General features: G+C 46.5%; 1 protein-coding gene across 2 annotated transcripts; it reads left to right on the forward strand.

Annotated features, from left to right (window-relative positions):
• The first annotated feature begins 1,477 nt into the window (after window positions 1-1,477).
• LOC6615874 (homeobox protein vnd) lies at window positions 1,478-17,286 on the forward strand. Of its 2 annotated transcripts, none has more exons than XM_032726695.1 (3): window positions 1,478-2,381; window positions 12,779-13,437; window positions 15,484-17,285. In XM_032726695.1, the coding sequence occupies exons 1-3, from the start codon at window positions 2,155-2,157 to the stop codon at window positions 16,437-16,439; spliced, it is 1,842 nt and encodes a 613-aa protein (XP_032582586.1). In that variant the 5' UTR covers window positions 1,478-2,154; the 3' UTR covers window positions 16,440-17,285. The 2 variants fall into 2 exon arrangements, with proteins under 2 accessions (XP_032582586.1, XP_002040244.2); XM_002040208.2 differs by lacking the exon at window positions 1,478-2,381 and adding an exon at window positions 10,153-11,218 and having other exon boundaries at window positions 15,484-17,286.
• Window positions 17,287-21,801: the final 4,515 nt, after the last annotated feature.

Raw genomic sequence — 21,801 nt, forward strand, 5'->3', positions numbered from 1 at the left:
CTGGCTTCGAGTCGAGAGATACGGGCATAAACAAATAGCTCGCGATCCAACCACCGAGCGGGTGCGACAGGGACGAATAGAGTGGCTAGAGTGGCTAGAGAGGGCAGTCCACCCCACCTGGGTGGTGTTCTCAGTAGTAGTGCGATGGAGCTGGCCCCCTGATACGGTGGTGCAAACGGTAGCCGTAGCCCGTTCTCGCGCCCGATAAGAACCGAGCGGCCGAACGAGACGAGGCGGGACGAAGCCAAGCATGTTGCTACAACATTGGAACAGGCAGTCCGCATTTAAATTGAGCTGATTAGCCAGCATATCAATCTGTAGCGTGTGGCCTGGTCTTTCCTAGCTCATACAAATGTTGCGGGTCGTGCTGCGTTCCCTGGTGTCTGCGGCATTATCACCAATATCGATATCGCCTCGACACGATTGCAAACAAAAACAAAACGAAAATAAAATAAAATAACACAGTAAACAGAAAACAGAAAACGCACCGAACAGGAGTTTTATGGAGCCCCACAACAACTCCTGATCGAGCAGCGATATTATTTGTCAATAAACGTACGCCCCACAATTCACCCATAATAATAAACTATGGCTCGGGTCTTATTTTTATTAATTTATGATTTGGCTTGAACTCGCATTTAACTCGGGAGTTAAACCTGGCAATAGCTGCCCCTCCCCGCCCACCTTGGTTAGGGGCTGCCCAAACATCAAGTGGTGGTCTTATGAGCGCCCATTATGATATTTATCGACAGCCACTCGACCAATTTATTCACCCGCACTCACTAATGGATTGGATTGGATTGGATCGCCTGCTCCGCGGTGTCTTTCGTCAAAGCGTCCACTTGAGAGCAACAACGAACATGATTCAGAAGTGCTGACTCTAACGGACAGTCCCGGTGGACGGGCAGACAGGTTTCGGTTAGATACCGCGGGATTAGGTGCTGATTTAGTACACGTTTCCCTGGGGGATAGCTTACTTTCTAAATTGCAAAATTGAATGGGGTGGGTGGAAGCGATATGACTGCTCCAGGACAGGATGTCAGATATCGAATTTGCTCATAGGCGAGACATTCTATATGTATTATATTGCTGCTAAGGGATTGACTGAGTAACGAATTCTGATTCCGATCACTTGGCACCACTGTGCACTGCAGCTGAAGACCCAGTAAAAATGAGAGGTACAAGAACAAATATAAGCGAAAAGCCCGATTTGGGGCGTTGTGAGTATCTCCCGGCTGGAATATATCACTGCGGCCCAGTTAAGTGCATGTGTGTACATATAGTACCCATATGTATGCATATATGTACATATACAAATATATGTACCTATGTATTCGGGGGGCAGCGATAACTGCAGCTCACACCTACAGGGATAGCTTTATCGATACTCTGTGTACACTATTGATATTTGTTCAACTCGGCTGCCTTCGACGCTCTCCTGCTCACTGCGTGTGCTTTGCTTAATACCTATTTGACTTTAATAAGTGATTGTTGTGCCGTTTAAAGAGTCCCCCGTTGCGCCACTCAAATTCTACAGCTATCCGGTTGCCTTATTCCGTTTCTCCAGGTGCCCGGTTCTCCGATTCTCCGATTCTCAGCGGATCATCGGGCCGCGAAGTCTTATGGCGGTGGGTCCAGACTCCCCGGGTTATTCCATTGCCAGTTCGCTAAAAGCACTGGATCGCAGTGATACTCGTATCGGCGCTTCTAGAGCGAGAGAGATAGCCAGCCAGGCAGTGAAGGAGCAAGCGAGATAGGGCCGCAAACGGACGCTCTCTTTTGGCGGACAGTTGTTTTTCAACCGACGACGTTTTTATGGCTTATTGAATTTGGCCAGCGGCAGTCAAAAAGCGCGCGCTACGCCTGCCACAACTGCCGGGTTCGATCCGAGTTCTATATCTGCTATATATATACATATATCTTCCGCTGCATATCGGAAAATGTAACTCTCGATCAAGTGCAGCTGACTTATAATAATCAAATATATCACGCCTTCGTCGCCTAATTACACACACATCAATTAAAAAGTGATCGCGCATTAAAAACCCATCACAAAATATAATTCGTCGACAAATAGTGTATTAAATAAAATAATTCATTTAATGTGAACCACCGCAATTCAGTTCAACTATCCACCACCCACGTTCAATTTGTATGAGCTTTTTTTTTCTGTTCAATTTCTTTTACTGTTACTGTTTCGCTCGCTGTATTCCTTGCGATTTTCCCGACGGTTCCGATTTTCCGCACGCGAGAGCCTTAATTATGAGCAATTATAATCCGAATTGCGGTTACTTCGAGGATTGCAGCTACTACACGAACAACGTGTTTCAACAGGATTATTGCATGCAGACGGATTACGAGTACAACAAGCATGTCTACGAGTAAGTACAGCCGAAAGTCTCGGCCCGGATTCTGAAATTCTGAACTCGAAATCACGAATCGAAAATGGGCCGACGGCGAATCGGCACACACAGTTCGTAACTTGTTAAATAATTAAAAAAGTTTGGAGAATGAATATGGCTTCTAAAGCAAGCCAATGGAGGTGTCTTCTTTTTCTTCTTCGGGTAATTGGTTACCTACGATTTGGGAAAATCTGAATAAGCTTAATCTACACTGCCGGATTAAGGCCCAACTATATTTGGAGTTTTATTGGAAGTTACTCTTTGGGGACAGCACTTGACAAGCGTTTAATTGTCCACTCCTCTGCCATCACTCAAATTCATTCATTACCCCGTTATCAGTCAATCGAACATAAAGCATTTTTCGTTGTCATCCAGTCAAGACATCTGTCGTTCACAGTTCACAATCTCCCATTCACAAGTCTCGAACCTGAATGGTCGGTCACATGAGATTGCAAGTATGGGGCACTGAGAAGATATGATTATATTTTGGTATAGCAACATTAAATCTGCAGTAATGACGCCCAGTTATCTTCAAGGAACGGATTAAGTTATTGATAAAAGACAGACCTGCAAGACGAGTGAAATCAATTGGTAATATTAAAACTGTGGAACCGAACAGAAACCTATTACTATTACTATACTGAATGCTCTTGGCCTTTTTCCATTAATCGTTCGGGGGATTGAAGATACTTGCTTCCGTACATACATGTATGTATGTATGTATGTACATATACTCGTACGCACCTGCATCAAGTGTCACAATATTTCCTAGAAATCGATGAGGCAATTAAAAACAATTTAATTTGAAATGAGCTAAGAAAACACACAACACACAAGCCGGGCTAAGAAAACACCGGTCGGAAGCAGAACGGGACAGGAGCAGGATCAGGGCACGTCGCATTAACATTTAATATAACATAATGAATTTGAATTGGCCACCACCGAGCCGGATCGAAACGAGGTCCGTTCTCGGCTCAGTCCCTGATTTTCGCACAATCGTAAGCCAATGTTACAGCGTTGTGAATGGTCTGGCGAGTCATCCACCGGCGGACCGACTGACTGGTTGGTAAGCCCAGGCAGAAAGGTGCTGGCATACGTATCGTTTATGGTAACACCCAGCACAGGGCAGCACAGCCCAGTCCAGCCAAGCCAAAAACCAAAACCCGAGTGCAACAATGCGCATTATATTCACTTTGTCACCTTTTCCGACGGCGGGGTTTTTGAAAAACCAAAACACATGTTTAGTGAAACCACCTGGAAAATCACACAAACAGGAGAGAACGAGGCGACAGGCAAAATTTGGGTTTAATTGGGTTTGTCCATAATCGTTGCATCGAACCCTCGGATAATCCGGGATAATGCTGTTTGCCAAATAAAACCAATTCCATTTATTTGTGCTTTATGTCATATGTGAGCCGGATCGCTACCCGCGTTCATTGATGAACCGCAGGATCTCCGTACGTATGTACGTGTGTACGTATGTACGTATGTAAAACTCATATACCGAATACCCAGCGCTTAGTCCCGCTTTCAATCTCGGAATTCCCTGCGACGGCCGTCGTAGCTTCGAACGGCAGGTTGGGTTTTCCTTTCGTTACGGAACCCCCTTTGCAGAAAGGGCTCAGCCTGAAGGACAACTGAAAGCGGACGCGCTACTCTAGTCTCCCTGAAATATGAAGTTCGAAAAAATAATTTCATTTTAACGCAGAGTCCCCAAAGCAAGTCATTCAAGTTTGACGTACTTCAAAAGAAACAAAAAATATAATAAAAAACAGCACCGCATAAAAACTACGAAAAGAGCATGGCAATAAAAGGTTGTCAGCTTCAAATGCCTGGGAATGTGTGCACATGTCCGCGACGATGGTGACGACCGATGAGCCAGGAAGTAAACAAAGCCCAAACCCACAAGAAAAAATTCAGAGCAATCGCGGGCACATATCCGACCTTCGAATCACCTGTCTTCGCCGCTTTCTATTGGCATTATTATGAGCTATTCGGTCGGAAGTCGCTTTAAATCTCTTATGTGTGATAATGTGTAATATATATGTGTAATTACCTGAAAGTTTTCTGCTGTATCCTTAAGAATTTTCTCAAGTGCTATCTAACGGCGAACTCCACTTTGGAGCAACTGGTGGATACATTCCTTCCAATTCTTTTTCTTTCTGTTTTCCGAACATCAACGACGAGCATAGGCCGGGTAATGACCTTTAAGTGCACAATTAAATGAGTAAATAATCAAAAATATAAAAATAATTAATTTTAATAAAATTAAAAGAAAACTCTGAGCAGTAATCCGATTTCTTCAAATGCTCCAATACTTTTCCGACCACTACTCTGTTCGCATGTCCTCGTTCAGGAAACTGTTACCCGCCAAATAAGAGGAAAATGCAGCTTTTTTTCGCTTAAACGGCGCTGTCAAAAAAAAGGGCCACTTGCCAGGAATATGGAATGGGTGGCCATGCATAAAGTGGGACTTGGGGAAGTAATAAAAGAGGAGCAAACCAAGAGCAGGGAAAAAGAAATGCATGCATATAGGCGAAAAACAACGGCTAGAAATTGATACATTTCATACAATTTACTTGCAGTTGCATTTCAGTCCGCCGGGACGCGTGACTTTGTGACATTTAATGCCAGTTTGTCAGCTGGCTTTGTCGACGGCATCGCATGCGCTAAATGGGCTAGGCGGATACGAAAATAACACAATGAAATTTGCACCCGCGACATCCATTTTGAATTCAAGTCTCCGTTTGATAGGCCTTTAACGAAGCATGTGATGTAGTGAAGTGCTACCGACAAGTGGGCAGGAAGGAAGCGGGGGCACTTCGTCTTCGTACTCGTTCAGCGGAAAAACACAATCAGCCAATTTAAAGCGGTACGCATAAAGCAAGGATTATTCCATTGAATCGAATGGACAACCAACCGTATGGCTCATTTGAAGATCGAAACTGAAAGGAGATCAGAGCCCGAGCCCACGCATTCCAACTTGAATGCAGTTATGGATTCGATCCCGCATCTACCACCACAATGGCCAAGGTGATGTTCGAAAAAATCAAATTAGGGAACAACACAAAGGCAAACAAAGCGATGCACTGGTCATTTCGCACGCTGAGCCATTCAAACAAAATATACCATTTATGCTAGCGGGAATCGCCTTGGCATTTGGAATAAATTGCGAATGAATCGACCGAACTGGCGACAGGACTGTTTTCCAGGTTTTCCTGGCCGACCTGGGGCGCCCAGCTGTGAAGGAAGTAGGAAGTGCGCAAAGGAAGTTGGTCGCACTAAACTCAGTTGACCAACTGACCCGACAATTCGTAGACTCCTAAACCCCTAAACTCCTAAACTCCCAAACTCTGGCACACTGACACAGTGGGAAGTGCAGCACAAAAAACGACATGGAAAGACCAGGACAGGCAGTCGGAAAACCCATTTGTCAAGTTCCGGGGCGCTCCTCACCGAGATCCTACAGCTGCACAAGAGATACATGTACTCATACCAGCACAGATGCGAACGCAAATACAATGGCGGGACACATCCTTGCCCATCATCCTCTTCGATTAGCCATTGATCCGGTGAATGATCCAACCTCTTTTGAAGCCAACGTACGGGTTGCCATATCAACTTTTTATTAGCCACAACAGGAAGCTGCAAAATAATTGTATTTCTTTTGCAGCATGTAGAATGTATTTTTGTCGCAAGCAATAAAATGGCTTTTAGTTATCAGATAAAACTTCAAAAGTAAAATTCTGATCAAGTAGACTGAATGTTTCTGTTGTCCCTAAGTTGACTTAAGCCCCTGATGGATTGACTAAAATTGACTTCGGATTGACTCGAGAATGGAAATCTTCTACTCTCGGTCGTTTGGGATCAAAAGCCACCCCAAAGGCGGAAGAAACATCTAAACGACGAGCCGACTGATCAGCCCAAACAGATAACCAGCTGTATTTGCTCAGATACCGACCAGTACATTCGCATCTTAAAGGTCCTTTTTGACTTTTATGCAGCACGGGCAACGCCTTCTTGTTAGGACCCATCCCCTTACATAACACATTTCTCATCTGGGCAAACAAATTAGCAGGAATCAATAGAGTAATAGACGGCTACAGGATCACGCCAGCACAACTGACCAGAGGACACAACCTCTGCGGATCAATGAGAGAGCATTCGGATGGGGAGATACACTGTTAAAATACATATTTCCAAATTTAAATGTTATATATGCTAAGCATAAGACGTTTCGCATAACTGTATCACACTAGCTGCAACTCTCGTGATTAACATACGATACGAATGTACTTATTAAAATTAAGACTGTATTGCTGGCTGGCAGTAACGAATCATTCTGGCCAAGGTATAATAAAAATGGGAAAAGGTAAAAACTCGTATTTTTTAAACACTGAAAAACTTATGGTTAAGTACATATACTTATTTCAAATACCTTTTTTTTCGTGTGCACACACATAGGTGAATGATGCATTTCCGGCGAGAGAACAATACACAATCCCTTTGGCAAAACTCGTTTCCATTTTTTTGGTTTTTGTAAATCACTTCCGCGCAACGAATTGGAGACCCGAAATTGTCATGGACGTCAATTGACAACAGGAGTCGGCCAAAACCAGGGGCGAGAAGGCGAGAAGGCGGGAGGGGGGCTGCAGAGCTCTAGGGCTATAGAGAAGAGGGTCAGGTCAAAAGGGAGAGCATAGGCAGATCCGGAAGGTAAATTAAAATGGATGACAATGGGATGAGCGAGGGAGGGGGGAGGGGCTGCAGCCAAACGAGCATTAAATGAATTACTGAATGAATAAGTGTGAATAAGTGTCAGTGGTAGTGTGAGTATGTCTGTGAATGGCTCCGAGTGTTCACATGAGCGTGTGTGTGTGTGTGACTGTGCGTTCGTGGCACGCTGCTCGAGGCTGCTGCAACATGGCCGCCTAATTGTATCCGCGTTAAGCAAACACCTTTTGCCAAATACCTCGATTTTTACGCCTGGCGAGGCGTTTAATTGGGGTTGTTATGTTCGGAGTTCCCGCTCACATATACTAAAATGTAAGGCCCAAAGCATGCCGCGTCTTTTGCTCGGTTTGCCTGCGATTAACAACGTCGATTTGTGACACCCAACATACTTTATTGCATTCGAATGCGAGTGGTTTGGTGCATTGTGTATCTGTCGGATGCGAATGCGATTGGGCCAGCACGCTGTCACACTTGAAATCGCACTGCCAAAGGACAGCTGGCGGACGCCAAAGATCACAGCAGATGGACTTTTTTGAATGAGCATTTCATTTTAAAGTTCTATTTACACCATCTATGTAAACAGCGTCTAATTGGCACCACAAAGTGCAAGCTAATTTAAACCATTCGACGATGAAAAGTTATCGAATATTAGAGTCACTTTTAAGTTGATGAAAACATCTTGCTGTCTTTTCTAACAAACCCTACACCTATTTATCTATGTCAGCCGCAAATACCCCTCTGCTATCGGTGGACCTCCACCCATTGCAACGAAAATATATTGAAAATGTATTCACAAAATCAAAATAAACTAGGCAATGGCGAAATCCGTAAAGGCCGAGCAGGAGGACGACAAGGACGAGAGCTGCAATTGAAGTTGTTTGTACTTAGAAATAAGCACAAACAAAGTAGTTTGAAGTGCGGAAAATACAGAAGCATGCATACAAAAATAAATAAATACAGAAATAAAGGAGCAGAGGCCAATAAAAAACAAACGAGTTTTTGCGAGAATCGAATTGAATTCGTGTGTAATTCGAATGCCAGCGCTCCACACAAACACAGATAAATCCATGAGATACTAAAACTTCCTGCGGAAGCTAAGCCATAACAACAACGTCGACGCACACAAAGGTTTTACTTTGATATTAAATGCAACATCATCATTAAGCCCAATAACAATGGCCAACAACGAACGCCCGGGAAGATGGGCGTGTGCACAATGGGAGAAATTTCCCCGAAAAGTCCTTTGGCGTATTCAAAATTTCCCAAACATGCGCGTCAGCGCACGGTGCATATAACTCTCCTGCTCGCACGCTCTTCCGATTGGCCAGGCGGCCATGACGCGCCCACTTGACGGCGACGTCGTCGTCGGCAGAGGTTATTACAAGATAAAATTCTACGCCCTCCACACACCATCTCCATTCCCTCATGGGGAAGAATAATGGTGCGAAGTCATGAGCGACAGTGGGGTGCCCACTTTTGGAGGGCGGATGCTCGTAGGGATCATGGAGCTTCCTTCGTATACATACCATATATATATATATGTTTATGCATGTACTGATGGATATATGTATATAGCCCCCAGCCCATATGTAAATGGGGCCAGCGGCAACGGACTCTTGCCATGTTTTCAATTGCCTCGGGTGGACACCCCCAACTCAGTCTGTCCTGTCTGTTACTGCTCGTGCTGATTATGTATATTCCCATAGTTTACTTTGGACCCCCTCGCTCGCACTCTCCCTAGCTGTGAGTGTCCGGGGTATGTCCCGAAGCCACCTCTCAAGGAACGGCGCCATGTATTGGCGTTTGAAGGATCTGCACTAATCACGAGTTGGCTTACGAGTATGAAATCGAAATTCAAATTGCACGAACAGCGACACTCCTTGTACATAAGGCACCTATTTCAGTGCCCAAGTGGTCTATAACAGTTCCGTTGCACGCAAGAAATTTGATTCCCAAAGAACGTACCGTGAAGTAAACTAAATGTCCAAGTATAATAGCATTCCACTAACACGGCAGAGAATAAAAGGCCTGCGCACAAATAACTTTCCTACACTGGTATGATAAAGTGAGAATACATTTAAATAGGGTTTTCGCAGTGCGCATTTTAAGTATTGAAATTAATTGTCGTGGTTCAAAACAAGATTTCGTTTCTATCTTATATGAAATTACACATGTGACCAATCCGCCCGAGATCTAATCATGGTTGGTACTCAAAATCTCAAAGCATTGCAACCCGACTGAGATTTTCAATGATGAATTGATCTGATTCTTAAATAGCCAACTACATATAGAAAAGGTGCGAGTGTAATCCCAGCAAATCTTTCTTATCGCTCACGTTCCTCAGAAGGATAATGGCTGATATCACCATCTTATATTATCGTGCTAAATGCCGGTCACAATCACATGTCCCGCTCTGTCCTGTCCTTGGACCCATTGCATAGGCGCCAAAAGTCGGGCCAGAAGTTCCCGCTCCGGAAGTGGAAGTCCAGAGTTGCAGAGAGCTAATAATGATAAATACAATTAAATGACGCGGCGAATGCTGACAACATCAAGTGCAGAGCACTGCTGGAAGAGAGCGGCCCAATCCCAGAATCCCAATCTGGGAACGTCAATCCGACGTGCCTGAGGAGGTTCGTGAGGCGCTACAATGGCCTCGCATACACACTCACTCTCGCACACACACACAAGCAAACACACACAGAGGCTGCAGCACACACACACTCTCACTCAAGTGGCACTCTTGAGAGCGGCAGAGAAAGCAACAGGAAAGAGTTAGAGCGGGATGACGTGCGGCATAAGGACTCGGTTCACATCGTCCGTCTCGCTCTGGCGACGAATGGTGGTTGGTTCTCTCGGTGGTTGAATAGGCCACTCACATTGTTGCCGTATCCTTGTTGAAAAGGACATAAGAAGCCACTTAGCGCGCCCAACAAAGCCGAGAGTCTCTCCAGTCTGGCTGTGTGCGTGTGTGTGTTTGTGTGTGTGTGTGCGACTATCCGAGTATCTGCGTTATGTGCCCAATGGCAGAGGGATGCAGATACAGATATGCACCACATACATAGTGATACCCAAAGACACCCCGAGCATACGACCTGGTACTTTTCTGCCGTTGGTTGTTGGGTTTTGGTTATTGGCTGTTCTGAAGCGACTTGGACTCGTGTTGAGTTCTTGATGCCTCGTTAGTTGTTGATGACACTTCAGTTTGGAATGTTTAGAGTGCGCTGCTCCGCGGAACCGTGCAACTGAGAAATCGAGAAACGACTCGCGACCCTTGAACTATCGAACTTTCCCGGTGATTAACTTAAACTTAAGCCTAAATTGAACTATGTCTGGAATTTAAGTTGCCGAACCAGGATACCCGCCTAAATCATCGCAGTGCTAACCAGTAAATACACATATTTTTTTCCGTGCTCCGATCACCGTAACAGCTCCAAAGTGGCGGAGAAACGCAAAAGTCCGCCCACGCCGCCACCCGCGTCGCAGCGTAGCAAATCGAACAGTGGTTCCCCGATATCGCAAAGCGATATGACCACGTCGGCGTCCTTGGAGAGGACCCCCTCAAAGCGGGATCGAGATCGCGAGCGGGACAACAGCAGCGGTCTGGGCAGCGCCGGCAGCTTGCCCGCATCACCCCAAAGCGCGATCACGGTGAGTCCGTCCTCCCCAGCCACGCCGAAGCGCCCGCTGCGCACCTCAACGCCCTCGCTGGAGCGGAAGAGGGAGCGTGAGGATCGGGAGGACCTGGAGGATCGCAAGGAGCGGCAGGAACGGCACGAGCGAGACAGAGATCACGAGAGATTCGCCACAGTCTTCAGCACCGCCAGCACCACCGTGCCCACGAACACAAGTTCCAGTTCCGGATTGGCGCCGGAACAGCTTCGCATTCCGACGGGCGCAGCCGCCTTCAGCGGATTCCCGGGGCTCCACAGCATGAGTAGCCTCATGCTTCCATCGTCGGCGGCTGTGGCCGCCGCAGCAGCTGCCCCCTTTCTGCCCTGGTCGCCCATCCTGCTGCCGCCGTGGAACCACGCCCTCCTACCAGCCGCCTTCTATCCGGCGGCCCTGCGAAACGCTTTGCCCGGGTAAGCACAAGGATTCCAATGGAATAATTAAAATATTGATACCTCTGGATTGGTGGACACAAACCTATGAAACAAATGATTCATATGTTTTGGTTACGAAAAGCATCTTTTGGTGATACGTTGACACGAGTTCATTCTGGTTCTTCTAATTAACACTTTGATGGCATGGATCTGGCCAAGATATGCATAAAAAGGACATGTCTCAGATTGAAACAAAAGTACTGACGACCGACAATACGTTTGCCTTTCATGGCTGACCACTTTGTAAAAAACAGATATGGTTTTCAAGGTTTTGAGTTCCCAATTAATGATATATATCTTTCTATTAATTCTCCTAATCTAATGATTGGGAAGATTGGGTATTGAAAGCAGAATCTGTAGAATACGCAAGACCAGCCATATTTTGCAATCGCCTTCGCCTAAGCTCCGACTCAAAATCACACCCTGCGAGCCTCTGCCTCCGTATTAGTGTTTAGATCCCATATAGCTGATGGACTTTTCCGGCTAATCCTGGTAGCTCCTTAAATTAGCCAAGCGCGCAAAGCGCGCAAGTACAGGACACAGGGCATAATTCCCCCGCCTCTTTGATCTGTACTCAAGGTCCTGGCGAATGGCGGTTGGGAAATTCTGGCTTGTTGTTCGAGCATGGCTTAGAAATTCCCGTAGGTGAGAGCCAGGGAAACCCCAATCGGGAACGACATGTGTACGGCAGACACGGGACTCAGATGCCTTCGAGATACTGGCGTCACACTGTCTGGCAATGGGATTTCCGCTCAGGAGGACGGGGAATGCCCGTGTAGCCTGTCCATAGCGTGGGAAATTCGCGAGTCGGGGTCTTCGGGAAAACTCGAAATGGGAAAACCGGAAGCAAGCAAACTTGCGCCAACATGTGGCACGACCTGTTTCGACCCGTAGAGTCCCTGCTGACCTGTGCTGACCTGCACTGACCCGAGCAGGTAGTTGCGATCCGTACGAGGAGGATTTGCGTTTAATTGTTGATGGTATTAGGCAAATCAAAACTCGGGATCTGACCGGGACTAGGTGTCAATAATCCAGCGATTTGGGTGCACTTATTCAAAGTTAATTCCGGGGGAAATATGTGCGATTTCGGTTCCGCAGCATGCTCGCAGGATGCACACCCCCCACCTCCTTGTCTTCTTAACGACGGCAAGTGCAAAAATCTTTGAAAGTCAGAGCGCTACAGGTAGTGCAGGTAGTTTCCTTTGCATATCCCAACCAAAGGGACCTCCCTTTGTTAAACCTTCCGGCCATTCATACGATTGACACAGGATGTCGCTGCAATAAGCATGAAACAGGGAAAAAATAGTTCCACGTCCTCTAAGGAGCCATCTTTATACTCGGGGAGTCATTAATCACTCGATAATATGACAATTTGTCGGGACAATTAAGAAACTACACAGAATCTAAAAAAAAACTCCTACAACTCATCTTTGGTATGCCTTCTGTCATTTTTCTTTAAAACTGAAGGCGATTGAGTGTTCAATTGAAATGAGAAATAAACATTTAACATTTAGAATTAATATATTGATCCCCTTGCAGCTTATTTGATGCAAAGGTCCCGTCGTCCCAACGCTCTGGCTTCCATATATCGGACATCCTGAACTTGGAGGGCTCCGAGCTGAAGAATGCAGCAGCTGCCGCCGCCGCCGCCGCCCACCATGGCAGCGATTTGAGTCACCACTCGGGCAGTGAATCCACCAGTGGACATCGCGGCCAGGGATCTCACACCTCGCCTTCGGCGCTCTCGCCCACGCCAGCGGGCGTTTCCGTGGACGAGCACCACAATAGCAGCGGGACTGGGGGAGGAGCGGGAGAAGCGGATCACCACAGCACCACCGAGCATCACGCCCCTCCGAGCCATCCGCAGCAACAGCACCCGCACCACCAGCAGCACCACCACCCTCACCTCCTCCTCCAGCAGCAGCACCATCAGCAGGCGGTGGCCCCACTCCCTTTGGCGCACCACCAGAGCGGCGAAGCCCAAAGCCACGCCCACGCCAACGCAGCCGCCGCCCATCTGCTGGCCAGCCACAATGCAGCGGCTGCGGCTGCTGTGGCCGCCGGCCAATACCTGCCCAACCTGCCCAAGAACTTCCCGGGGAGCTTCGGCGACGAGATGTCCTCGTACCACCACATGGCCCAAACCATGCTGCAGCACTCGGGCAGGAGTGCGTGGATCAAGGAGAACGAGCTATACGGTAAGCGAATGTTTCTACTCATAAATGGATACGCATGTATCCATTTTCATTTGCTCCATTTCCAGGAGATAGCCCCCGGCCATATCAATAACCAAGTTAGAGTTGGCTTTTTGAAGAAGCAACATTTAAGTGGCAACTTGTGGTAAGGGTGGGATATGAAGCAAGTCTTTGGATCCCAAACAAATAACCTTATGAATCGTGGGTAGGCCAAAGAGCAACGAATTAAATAGGTTTCAAAATAGAATTATCAATGAGGTCCGCGGAAGCCCACTTGAGGAAATTTCCAATTTTCGACGGCATTTAACCCCCGATTAACTGGCCGACTAATGATACTGTTCCGTAACTAACCACTCACTGCTCCAGAGGGCCAGAGAGTTTAAGCAGTCGAGCGATGAGGCAGCTGTATTTGCATACCCTGTGGACTCGACGGATTCACGTGCTTCCAGGGTGTGACAAGCTTTGTTTAATACTGGCCCTGTTGTGTTTTATTTTCGTTAGCAGTTAACTGCGGATCGAAATGGGCATATAACTGGGAATCAAGGAGCAGGGGTTGGGCTTCCCCTTTAATCATGACTAATAGTTTGTATGCGCTTCACACTTGAGGATTAGCCCTGTTGTTTTTCTGGCAGTTGACGTCCTTCGTGTCCTTCGGCCAGGACATTCAATCGCTGCCCGCTCGATCGCTTCTTGTTGTTGCGGCCCAAACATTTCTCATCCTGGAAATTTATGGCACGCACTTCCGCCTCATCCCTTCCCACCTCTGTTATTATTCCTTTATTGTTTAGCTACAAATTATAGCTGCTGCCCACTTGCCGTTTTTTTATTTTCTCTTGTCTGCTCTTTTTTGGGAGTTTTCACAGCTGTGAAGGAGTCGAGGAGGAGTCATTTTGATTATATTAAGTTATTAATTTGTTGAGTTGTCATGGTGAGCGCATGGCTTCCCTGGCAGGGCAAATGCGGCTAGCTCGGTGGGAGCTGATAGGCGAGCATTAGGAGCTCCTACGACCATTGGATTTGTTGTTTTATCAATGTCCCACGAGGGAATCCCCGGGCAGGTGAATAAACACATTAGAAGGCATTATTTGAAATACATGGCAATAGGAATAGAAAGGCAGCTAGGACGTGTCCCGATTCTTCGGAATGCTGCCTTCGCAGCACTATCTCCAAAAGTACGAGAGCTACGAAGGACTAAAGGGCTCTTTTTGACTTTGTATAGTTACATGCCTAGTTTGAAGTTGCCTCAATACTGGCATAAGCCCCTGCAACCGCAGATCCCGCCTCAGAATACCAGAAATAGCCACACCCGGCGATAAATCACTAAATAACTATCTGTTGGAAGTTCGGAACTCTTGTGAAAGAGGGCGAACCGGAAGAGTCCCGGCTACCATTGATGTGTTTGAGGTCTGGCTTTTGTGTCGTTGTTCCATTAGGATCCTGGTTGCTGGTTTTTAGTACAGGCCCAGGATCAGCAGTCATTCAGCGAGAGATCGAAGCGATCGTTCCAGGTAGACGACGAGGGAATACCCACCTAGACATGGAATTGTATATGTATTTGTGTGCGCTGTTTGTCTCCGCCTAATTGGCGTTGTTAGGGTGAAGCTCGTAGGGGATGGGCAGGGGTTGATTTGACGCTGCGGACCATAAGGAGTACATACATCTGGCATTTGACATTTGGATCGTTGCCGACCACAGCTTCATGTTGCGCCTAATCCAATTGCCGTAGTTGCGATCCTGACTTCCCCCTTTTGTCCCGAATTCTGCATGATCACTTGGACAATGTGGAGGGGTGTGTCGCTACATTAATTTACGGCTAAAGAGGTTTCTCAATTGCTGACAAATTCCCACCCAGGGCTCGCACCCTGCCGTTGTCTTGCTATTCGGTAGGGGGCCATTGTGAAAAATCCAAATAAATTAATGGCTATCCCAAGCAATTTATTCCTCACTTAGCAGCATATTAAGAAGGGAGTTTTCTACCGGTTTTAGCCATATATCTACTACGAAGAATTAGCACATTAACCAAAACCTTGATTTCCTCTTTGATTTCAGGAACCCAGCAGCCCGCCAGTCCGGATAGCACCTCCCCAGTTACCTCGGAAGTGTCGTACACCTACATAGGTTCCAATTGCCAGACATCGCCTGCTCTTTCCGGCGATTACAAAAGCTACAGCCGGTCGGCCGATAGCGATGCACTGTCCGTGGGCGACGCCCTGCACACCCTCCACGGATCCTCTGGTAATGGGGGTGCCGGAGGCGCTCCGACGGCCCATGCCCTACACAACAACAATAATAATACGACAAACAACAATAACCACAGCCTGAAGGCCGAGGGGATCAACGGTGCAGGCAGTGGCCACGACGACAGTCTGAACGAAGATGGCATCGAGGAGGACATCGACGACGTGGATGACGCCGACGGGAGTGGCGGTGGGGATGCGAATGGCTCCGACGGTCTTCCAAATAAGAAACGGAAGCGACGAGTCCTGTTCACCAAGGCGCAAACATATGAGCTGGAACGTCGGTTTCGACAGCAACGTTACTTGAGTGCCCCGGAACGCGAGCACCTGGCCAGTTTGATCCGCCTGACGCCGACACAGGTGAAGATCTGGTTTCAAAACCATCGCTACAAGACGAAGCGGGCGCAAAACGAGAAGGGCTACGAGGGTCATCCTGGCCTACTGCACGGCCATGCCACCCATCCGCATCACCCCAGTGCCCTGCCCTCGCCTCGTCGGGTAGCCGTTCCAGTTCTGGTAAGGAACGGAAAGCCCTGCTTGGGCGATAGTTCCAAACTGGGAGCCGACTGCGTCTCCGTGTCATCAGCCACCGCCACCGCCATGCAGAATGCCGCCGCCCATCACTTGGTTGCCCTAAATGGAGCGGCCGCCTATCAACATGCCGCTGCAGCGGCTGCCGGCCTTCACGCCCACGCCCATGCTCACGCCCACGCCCATGGACACGGCCATCCTCACGCCCACGCCCAGAGGGCTGCCTGGTGGCCCTAATATTGCTAGGAACTGGCATTCACGGGACTGGGGGCACTTCAATAGGTGAGACAGTCAGGCCCGTGGAGCGATGAGCCAGAAGACCACGCCGCCAGATCCCCAGTGAAGCCAAGTAAAAGAATATACAAAAATAATTGAAACACATACAAATCCCTACTAGCGCTTAGTCACCCGGATTTATCCTTGAGTCGCTTCTGTACATAGTTTATATATATATAATCATATACATACCTAAATGACATATATTTATCCATTCCTGGATATCAGACCAATGCCCATGACAAAAGAAAGCTACATTTCCTTCTGAATAAAAATCAATTTGCATAATACTAGTGTCTCTTGTCAAGCGCATTTAAATCGCATAAAATTTAGAAGTAGACCCATTTTTTTTTATTTTTTTTTTAGCCCTAAGTTTAATCCCAAAGATAAAATGTGTAAATATAATATAAAAATGAGGTAAATCTGAAAAATAGATTACTTCAAGAGAGAAATTAATAATAGGCAATATGCAACTAATTCTGTACTATATACCATATAATCAATTCAAGCGTAATAAGTGTTCACATTTTTTAGACAAAACTTATTGGCCTTTTTTTTCTATGAATACATATATAATATAGGCACTTAGTCCTAACACATATTTTTTTCGTGAGTGTGTGCGTGTATAGAGAGTAAACGGTCTTTGAATTTATAGCAAGTAATGAGTTCATAAATTGTAACAAACAACAAAGACAGTACGCTGCGGATGTAAACCAAATTGGACAACAAAGCAAATCAACACTACAAACTGCAAAGTACATGTCAGAGATTTAATAAAAACCAATTACATACATTAAAAAATAAACGATTTCCTTTTACTGCCAAAACTTAAGCTAGGATAAAGGCCCGATTTAATAACAAGATATGCAGACAAGACCAAGATCCCATGAGAACCGAAAGACCAATTTATTGATCAATGCACTAAACCAACCTGTTATGTTATAAGAGTTATTGCCCCATGCACTTTATGGAATCGTAAATGGCACCCTCTCCCGCATTCCGTGGGGTGGTGGTAGCCTACGTATCGCCGGGCTTATAAACATGTTGGACAAACAATAAATATGGTCTTGATTATGGTTGTTAGCTACCGTTCTGCGATTGGCACCGTAATCCGTCCAGTTCGCTTGATTACGGCACCAGAACAGTTCTCGATGGATCGGGAATCGGCGAATCGGGAATGAGGGTAATGGCCATAAAGCCAGTGGGGCCGATAACGGGAGCCCGGACCCGGCTGGAAATGCAGGGTAATCATCGACTCTTGGCCGGGCAGGCGGAGCTCCTTGTCTGGGGGCTCCGATTTGGAAGCAATTTACTACCCGTACACCCCTATAGCCGATGGCAAATCAGTTGGGAAGATATGGACTGCGGCACAGATATCTCGCTCTGCACCGCTTGACACAGTTGGCACATAAAGAACTCAAAGTCAAGTAGAGGCGCTGGAGTATCTCATAAAATACAACGAGTGCTATTCTAATAAACGGCAAATTAAATTACTCATCAATGGACTACTGGCACTTGGGATAAGTGGACCCACATGCTCGTCCATCCACCTACTTTCGATCAGCAACGAAAATAATATTTGCGGTGTATTAATAATCATAAAATGGGGCCCAATCATATACATGTGTATATTGGGGCGACCCGACAATAGCGAAGAGGGGTATACGAAATCGAAACCGAAACACGGGCCATAAACACAACAACTTTAGCTGAAGTACCATAAATATTGCCCCTCCATATGCCACGGTCCATACTTGCTCTCCACTCAGTTAATTAGACTTTAACGACTTCTTTTTCCGGATCCATCTGAATGTCTGAATGTCTCAATGGGTAGCACTGACCACGGCAGAGAAAGCTGTGGAACATGCCCTCATGCGCGTGGGGCATGTCATTCGATCTCTGAGCAGCACAAGTGGCTATTTGGCGACCAACGTAAGCTTCCCAACGTATGCACCCGATCTAACCCCACCCACCCAACCAAATTTGTCCAGCGGGAGTCGCGAACGAATTAGCAGAAGTGAGTACATAATTGTAGCACCCTTTCATGGGGCCCATAACCCATTTGAATGGCCCGGGCAGAAGCCAACGTTGGAGTATATAAGTGGCCATAAAGCCATCGATTTCCCTTATCTGGTTGTTACATGTGTGGAATACGAGTAGGAGTGGCAAAGATCCAAGTACAGCCCCTAATCGTGGCCTAATCATTTGCATACCTATATCGCGCAAATCGGAGCGAACAGGATGTTGATTGTGCCAGTATATATAGTATACTACGTAAACGAGTATATGGCCCCAGTGAGTACATTTCAATACAATTCAATGATCTAGATTAGAGTGGGCCAGTGATATAGCCCTGGGCTGAAAGGCAGGAGCACAATCGTGAAATAAACTAATAATATTTTCTCTCGCCCCCGAACTCCCCACCCAAAAAGTCCGCCGATAAGCCCGATTTCCACTGCCTGTTGGGCTGTTTGACTGTTGGACAACCCGCGACGTTTACACGCTGCGCCAAGCTGATTGCCCTCTCCCCGGAATCCCCAGACGCCGTACCACTCCTCCGACGATATCAGCGATATGTCTCACAACTGCTTGGACAGTTATTTGGCCGATCGTCCCGATCCGATCCGATTCGGTTCGGTTCGCCCGCCACCTCCGCGTCTGCGATGCCCCACCTGGTCAAGCATGCATGACCGTCATGTCAAGTACAAATGTGCAGCTTATCGCAGTGTTAACTACAACTGAGTTTTTCTGAGGGGACGGGGTTTCCTGGTGGATTCAGTGGCGTTTAATCTGTCAGTTTTTGCTTGGTACTTTTCATTACGACGACTCCCGGCTTGCTTTGAATTCGAACTTATTCCAGCTACGCGTATTTACCGACTTTATTTATTTTTCGAACCGAACCCATACGTATATTCTTGGTAAGCATCGCGACTCGAGTCCATAATTTCCTTCGAGCCATCAGCACAGCAATACGAGCTAGTTTCTCATTAAGAAAGTTCTTAGCAAGTTAGCTTATGCTCCAGGGTATCAAAAATTCGAGAGAGCCGTCTATTGCGTTTTCTCTTATATTTTCAGAGGAGGGGAAACGGTTTCACAGCGAATTTCCCAGCTAAACGCTATTTTTTGTAAGAACCCTTTCATTTACCCATATCTTTTAATGCCAATTGGGCAATGGAAAAAGCCGGCTCCGAATCGGAATTGAAATGATCGAGGGGCCCCTCCAGACACTTGTACCCCAAGAACGGTGCCACTGCACAGATAGATAGATAGAGATAGAGCCAAACGAGAAGGAGAAGGGGCATTGCTTACAACACTGATCGGAGGTGATTTTCGAATGGTCGGGCCTTAAACTGGAACTCCTTGAATTTGGCATTGATAAAGCTGTGGACGGGTGGACATCGGCGACACAGATATAGTCGAGATACGGATACTGAATCGCGGTTCCAGTTTGTAATGAAAAATTGATTAAGGCAGCCATACCCTATATACAAACGTATACACAAGCGCAGACGGTCCTATCAAACCATAAATTTATCACAAAATAAACGTGGAAATTAAATACAAAACAAAACAGACCAAACGAAACCGAATCAGGCCAGGAACCACAATTCCGAACTGAACAAATAAATAAGATTGCAATTAATAAAATAGTCGATAAGTGGCCATTCAGCAGCTACATAAATATGTATGCAGAAGTTCTGGGCCCAAGTAAATTATCATTTTCGCTAGCTGGGAAATTCCTACAGAATACGGATTTTTATCAATAATAATATTCACTTTAACAGGGCTAATCATGACTCATAGGCTAAGCCTGTGAAGTTTTATAACGTTGTTAACGCGCACTGTAAATGTAGATAGTTTAGAAATCCTAATCAAATGCAGAATGTATGGAATGGTCTTTGAATTCCTAATATGAGAAGAGTTGGATACAGAAGGGAAGGCATTTTCCCACAACTGTCCGGTGTGCTTCCACCTCCTGGCAGGAATCGTGCCCACAGGCCAAATGCAATGTTAATGACCAAACTCTCCGGCGAACACAATGTCCTGATCCCGCCGTGAAAAATGGGGTTTACAAAGTTGCGGGGCGCAGCTCTAATTAGCCAATGCGGGGTCATAAATCGGCGGCGGGGTTGGGAAAGCGGTGGGTGGCAGGCGATGGCAGACTGGTGGGGGAAGGCAAATCAAATTAAGGCGCAAGTTGATGGCGCATTTTACAGTCATGCCTTTTCGAGGTGGCGGATGGAATCTGACGATTTTAATAATGTTGTTGCTCATTTCGCGACCAGCGTCATTATCAGCATGTAATTTCTCATTTTTATAGTCAATTAAGTCAATCACTCGCCCTTTTGGCCACCGCAAGGCCTTTCAAAGCTGAAAGCTGAAAACTGAAAACCGAACACTGAATACTGAATACTGAATAGTGAAGGCCAGCCCATAGCATGGAAAGCCACCCCTGTTAACACGTTGGCGGTGGCGTGTTTCCGTTTCCGCTTTCCACACCTTTTGTTTATTTGTAACGCAATTTAAAAGCGCCGCGCCGCGCCGCGCGTTTATTGCTCAATTTTGAAAAGAGAAAAGGGCATTAGGTATTCATACACAATCAACGGACTCATCGATGAGCGATGGAGGATGACTGGATGGATTCGGCGGGCTCGGAAAAATATACACCCACCCTCAAGGCAATAACTGTAACAATTTCAAGCACTAAAACGACACGTGGCAGCTGCTTTTAAAATTGAATTTCCTGTCATGTAATCTTGTCCAGAGTCAATTGTTTCTGTATTTCTGTGTGTGGGTTTTGCAACACCCCCTTGTTTTTCCGCCCGCACGTGCCGCATTGTGTTTTTCTTGTTTTCTTGTGTGTTTTCGAAAGGTACCCCCTCGAAGTTTGGGGTGCGCCGCGGTCACACTTTCTTATTTATGAAGATGCGGCCAATATGCTGACGATTTGCTGACCCAGTAATACCAAAAGTATACTTTATGGGTGTGAATGAGGTTTTATGCATTCACAGATTGACTTTCTAATGGGGTGTGAAAAGCCGGGGGTGGGCAATCGGAAAACACGGCGGATACGGCGGGATAACAAGGATCAGCAGGTTTCTGTGGGATCTGAAATGCGTAATTAATCGGGGGAGATTAGGCCGAGAAATAATTAATAGAGGATGTAAGGTAATTGAAAATGTAATATAGTATCAGGACTTGATTGGTAAGTCTTACATTACAGACGTATACGTACGTATAACTTTAAACAAAGTAAGTCAACGGAGTTCACTGCTATTACAACATTTCATAAAGAAGGCAGTATCTATCCTTCTTGGGCCTC

This window comes from Drosophila sechellia, chromosome X (genome assembly GCF_004382195.2).
Source record: "Drosophila sechellia strain sech25 chromosome X, ASM438219v1, whole genome shotgun sequence".
Classification (NCBI taxonomy): domain Eukaryota; kingdom Metazoa; phylum Arthropoda; class Insecta; order Diptera; family Drosophilidae; genus Drosophila; species Drosophila sechellia.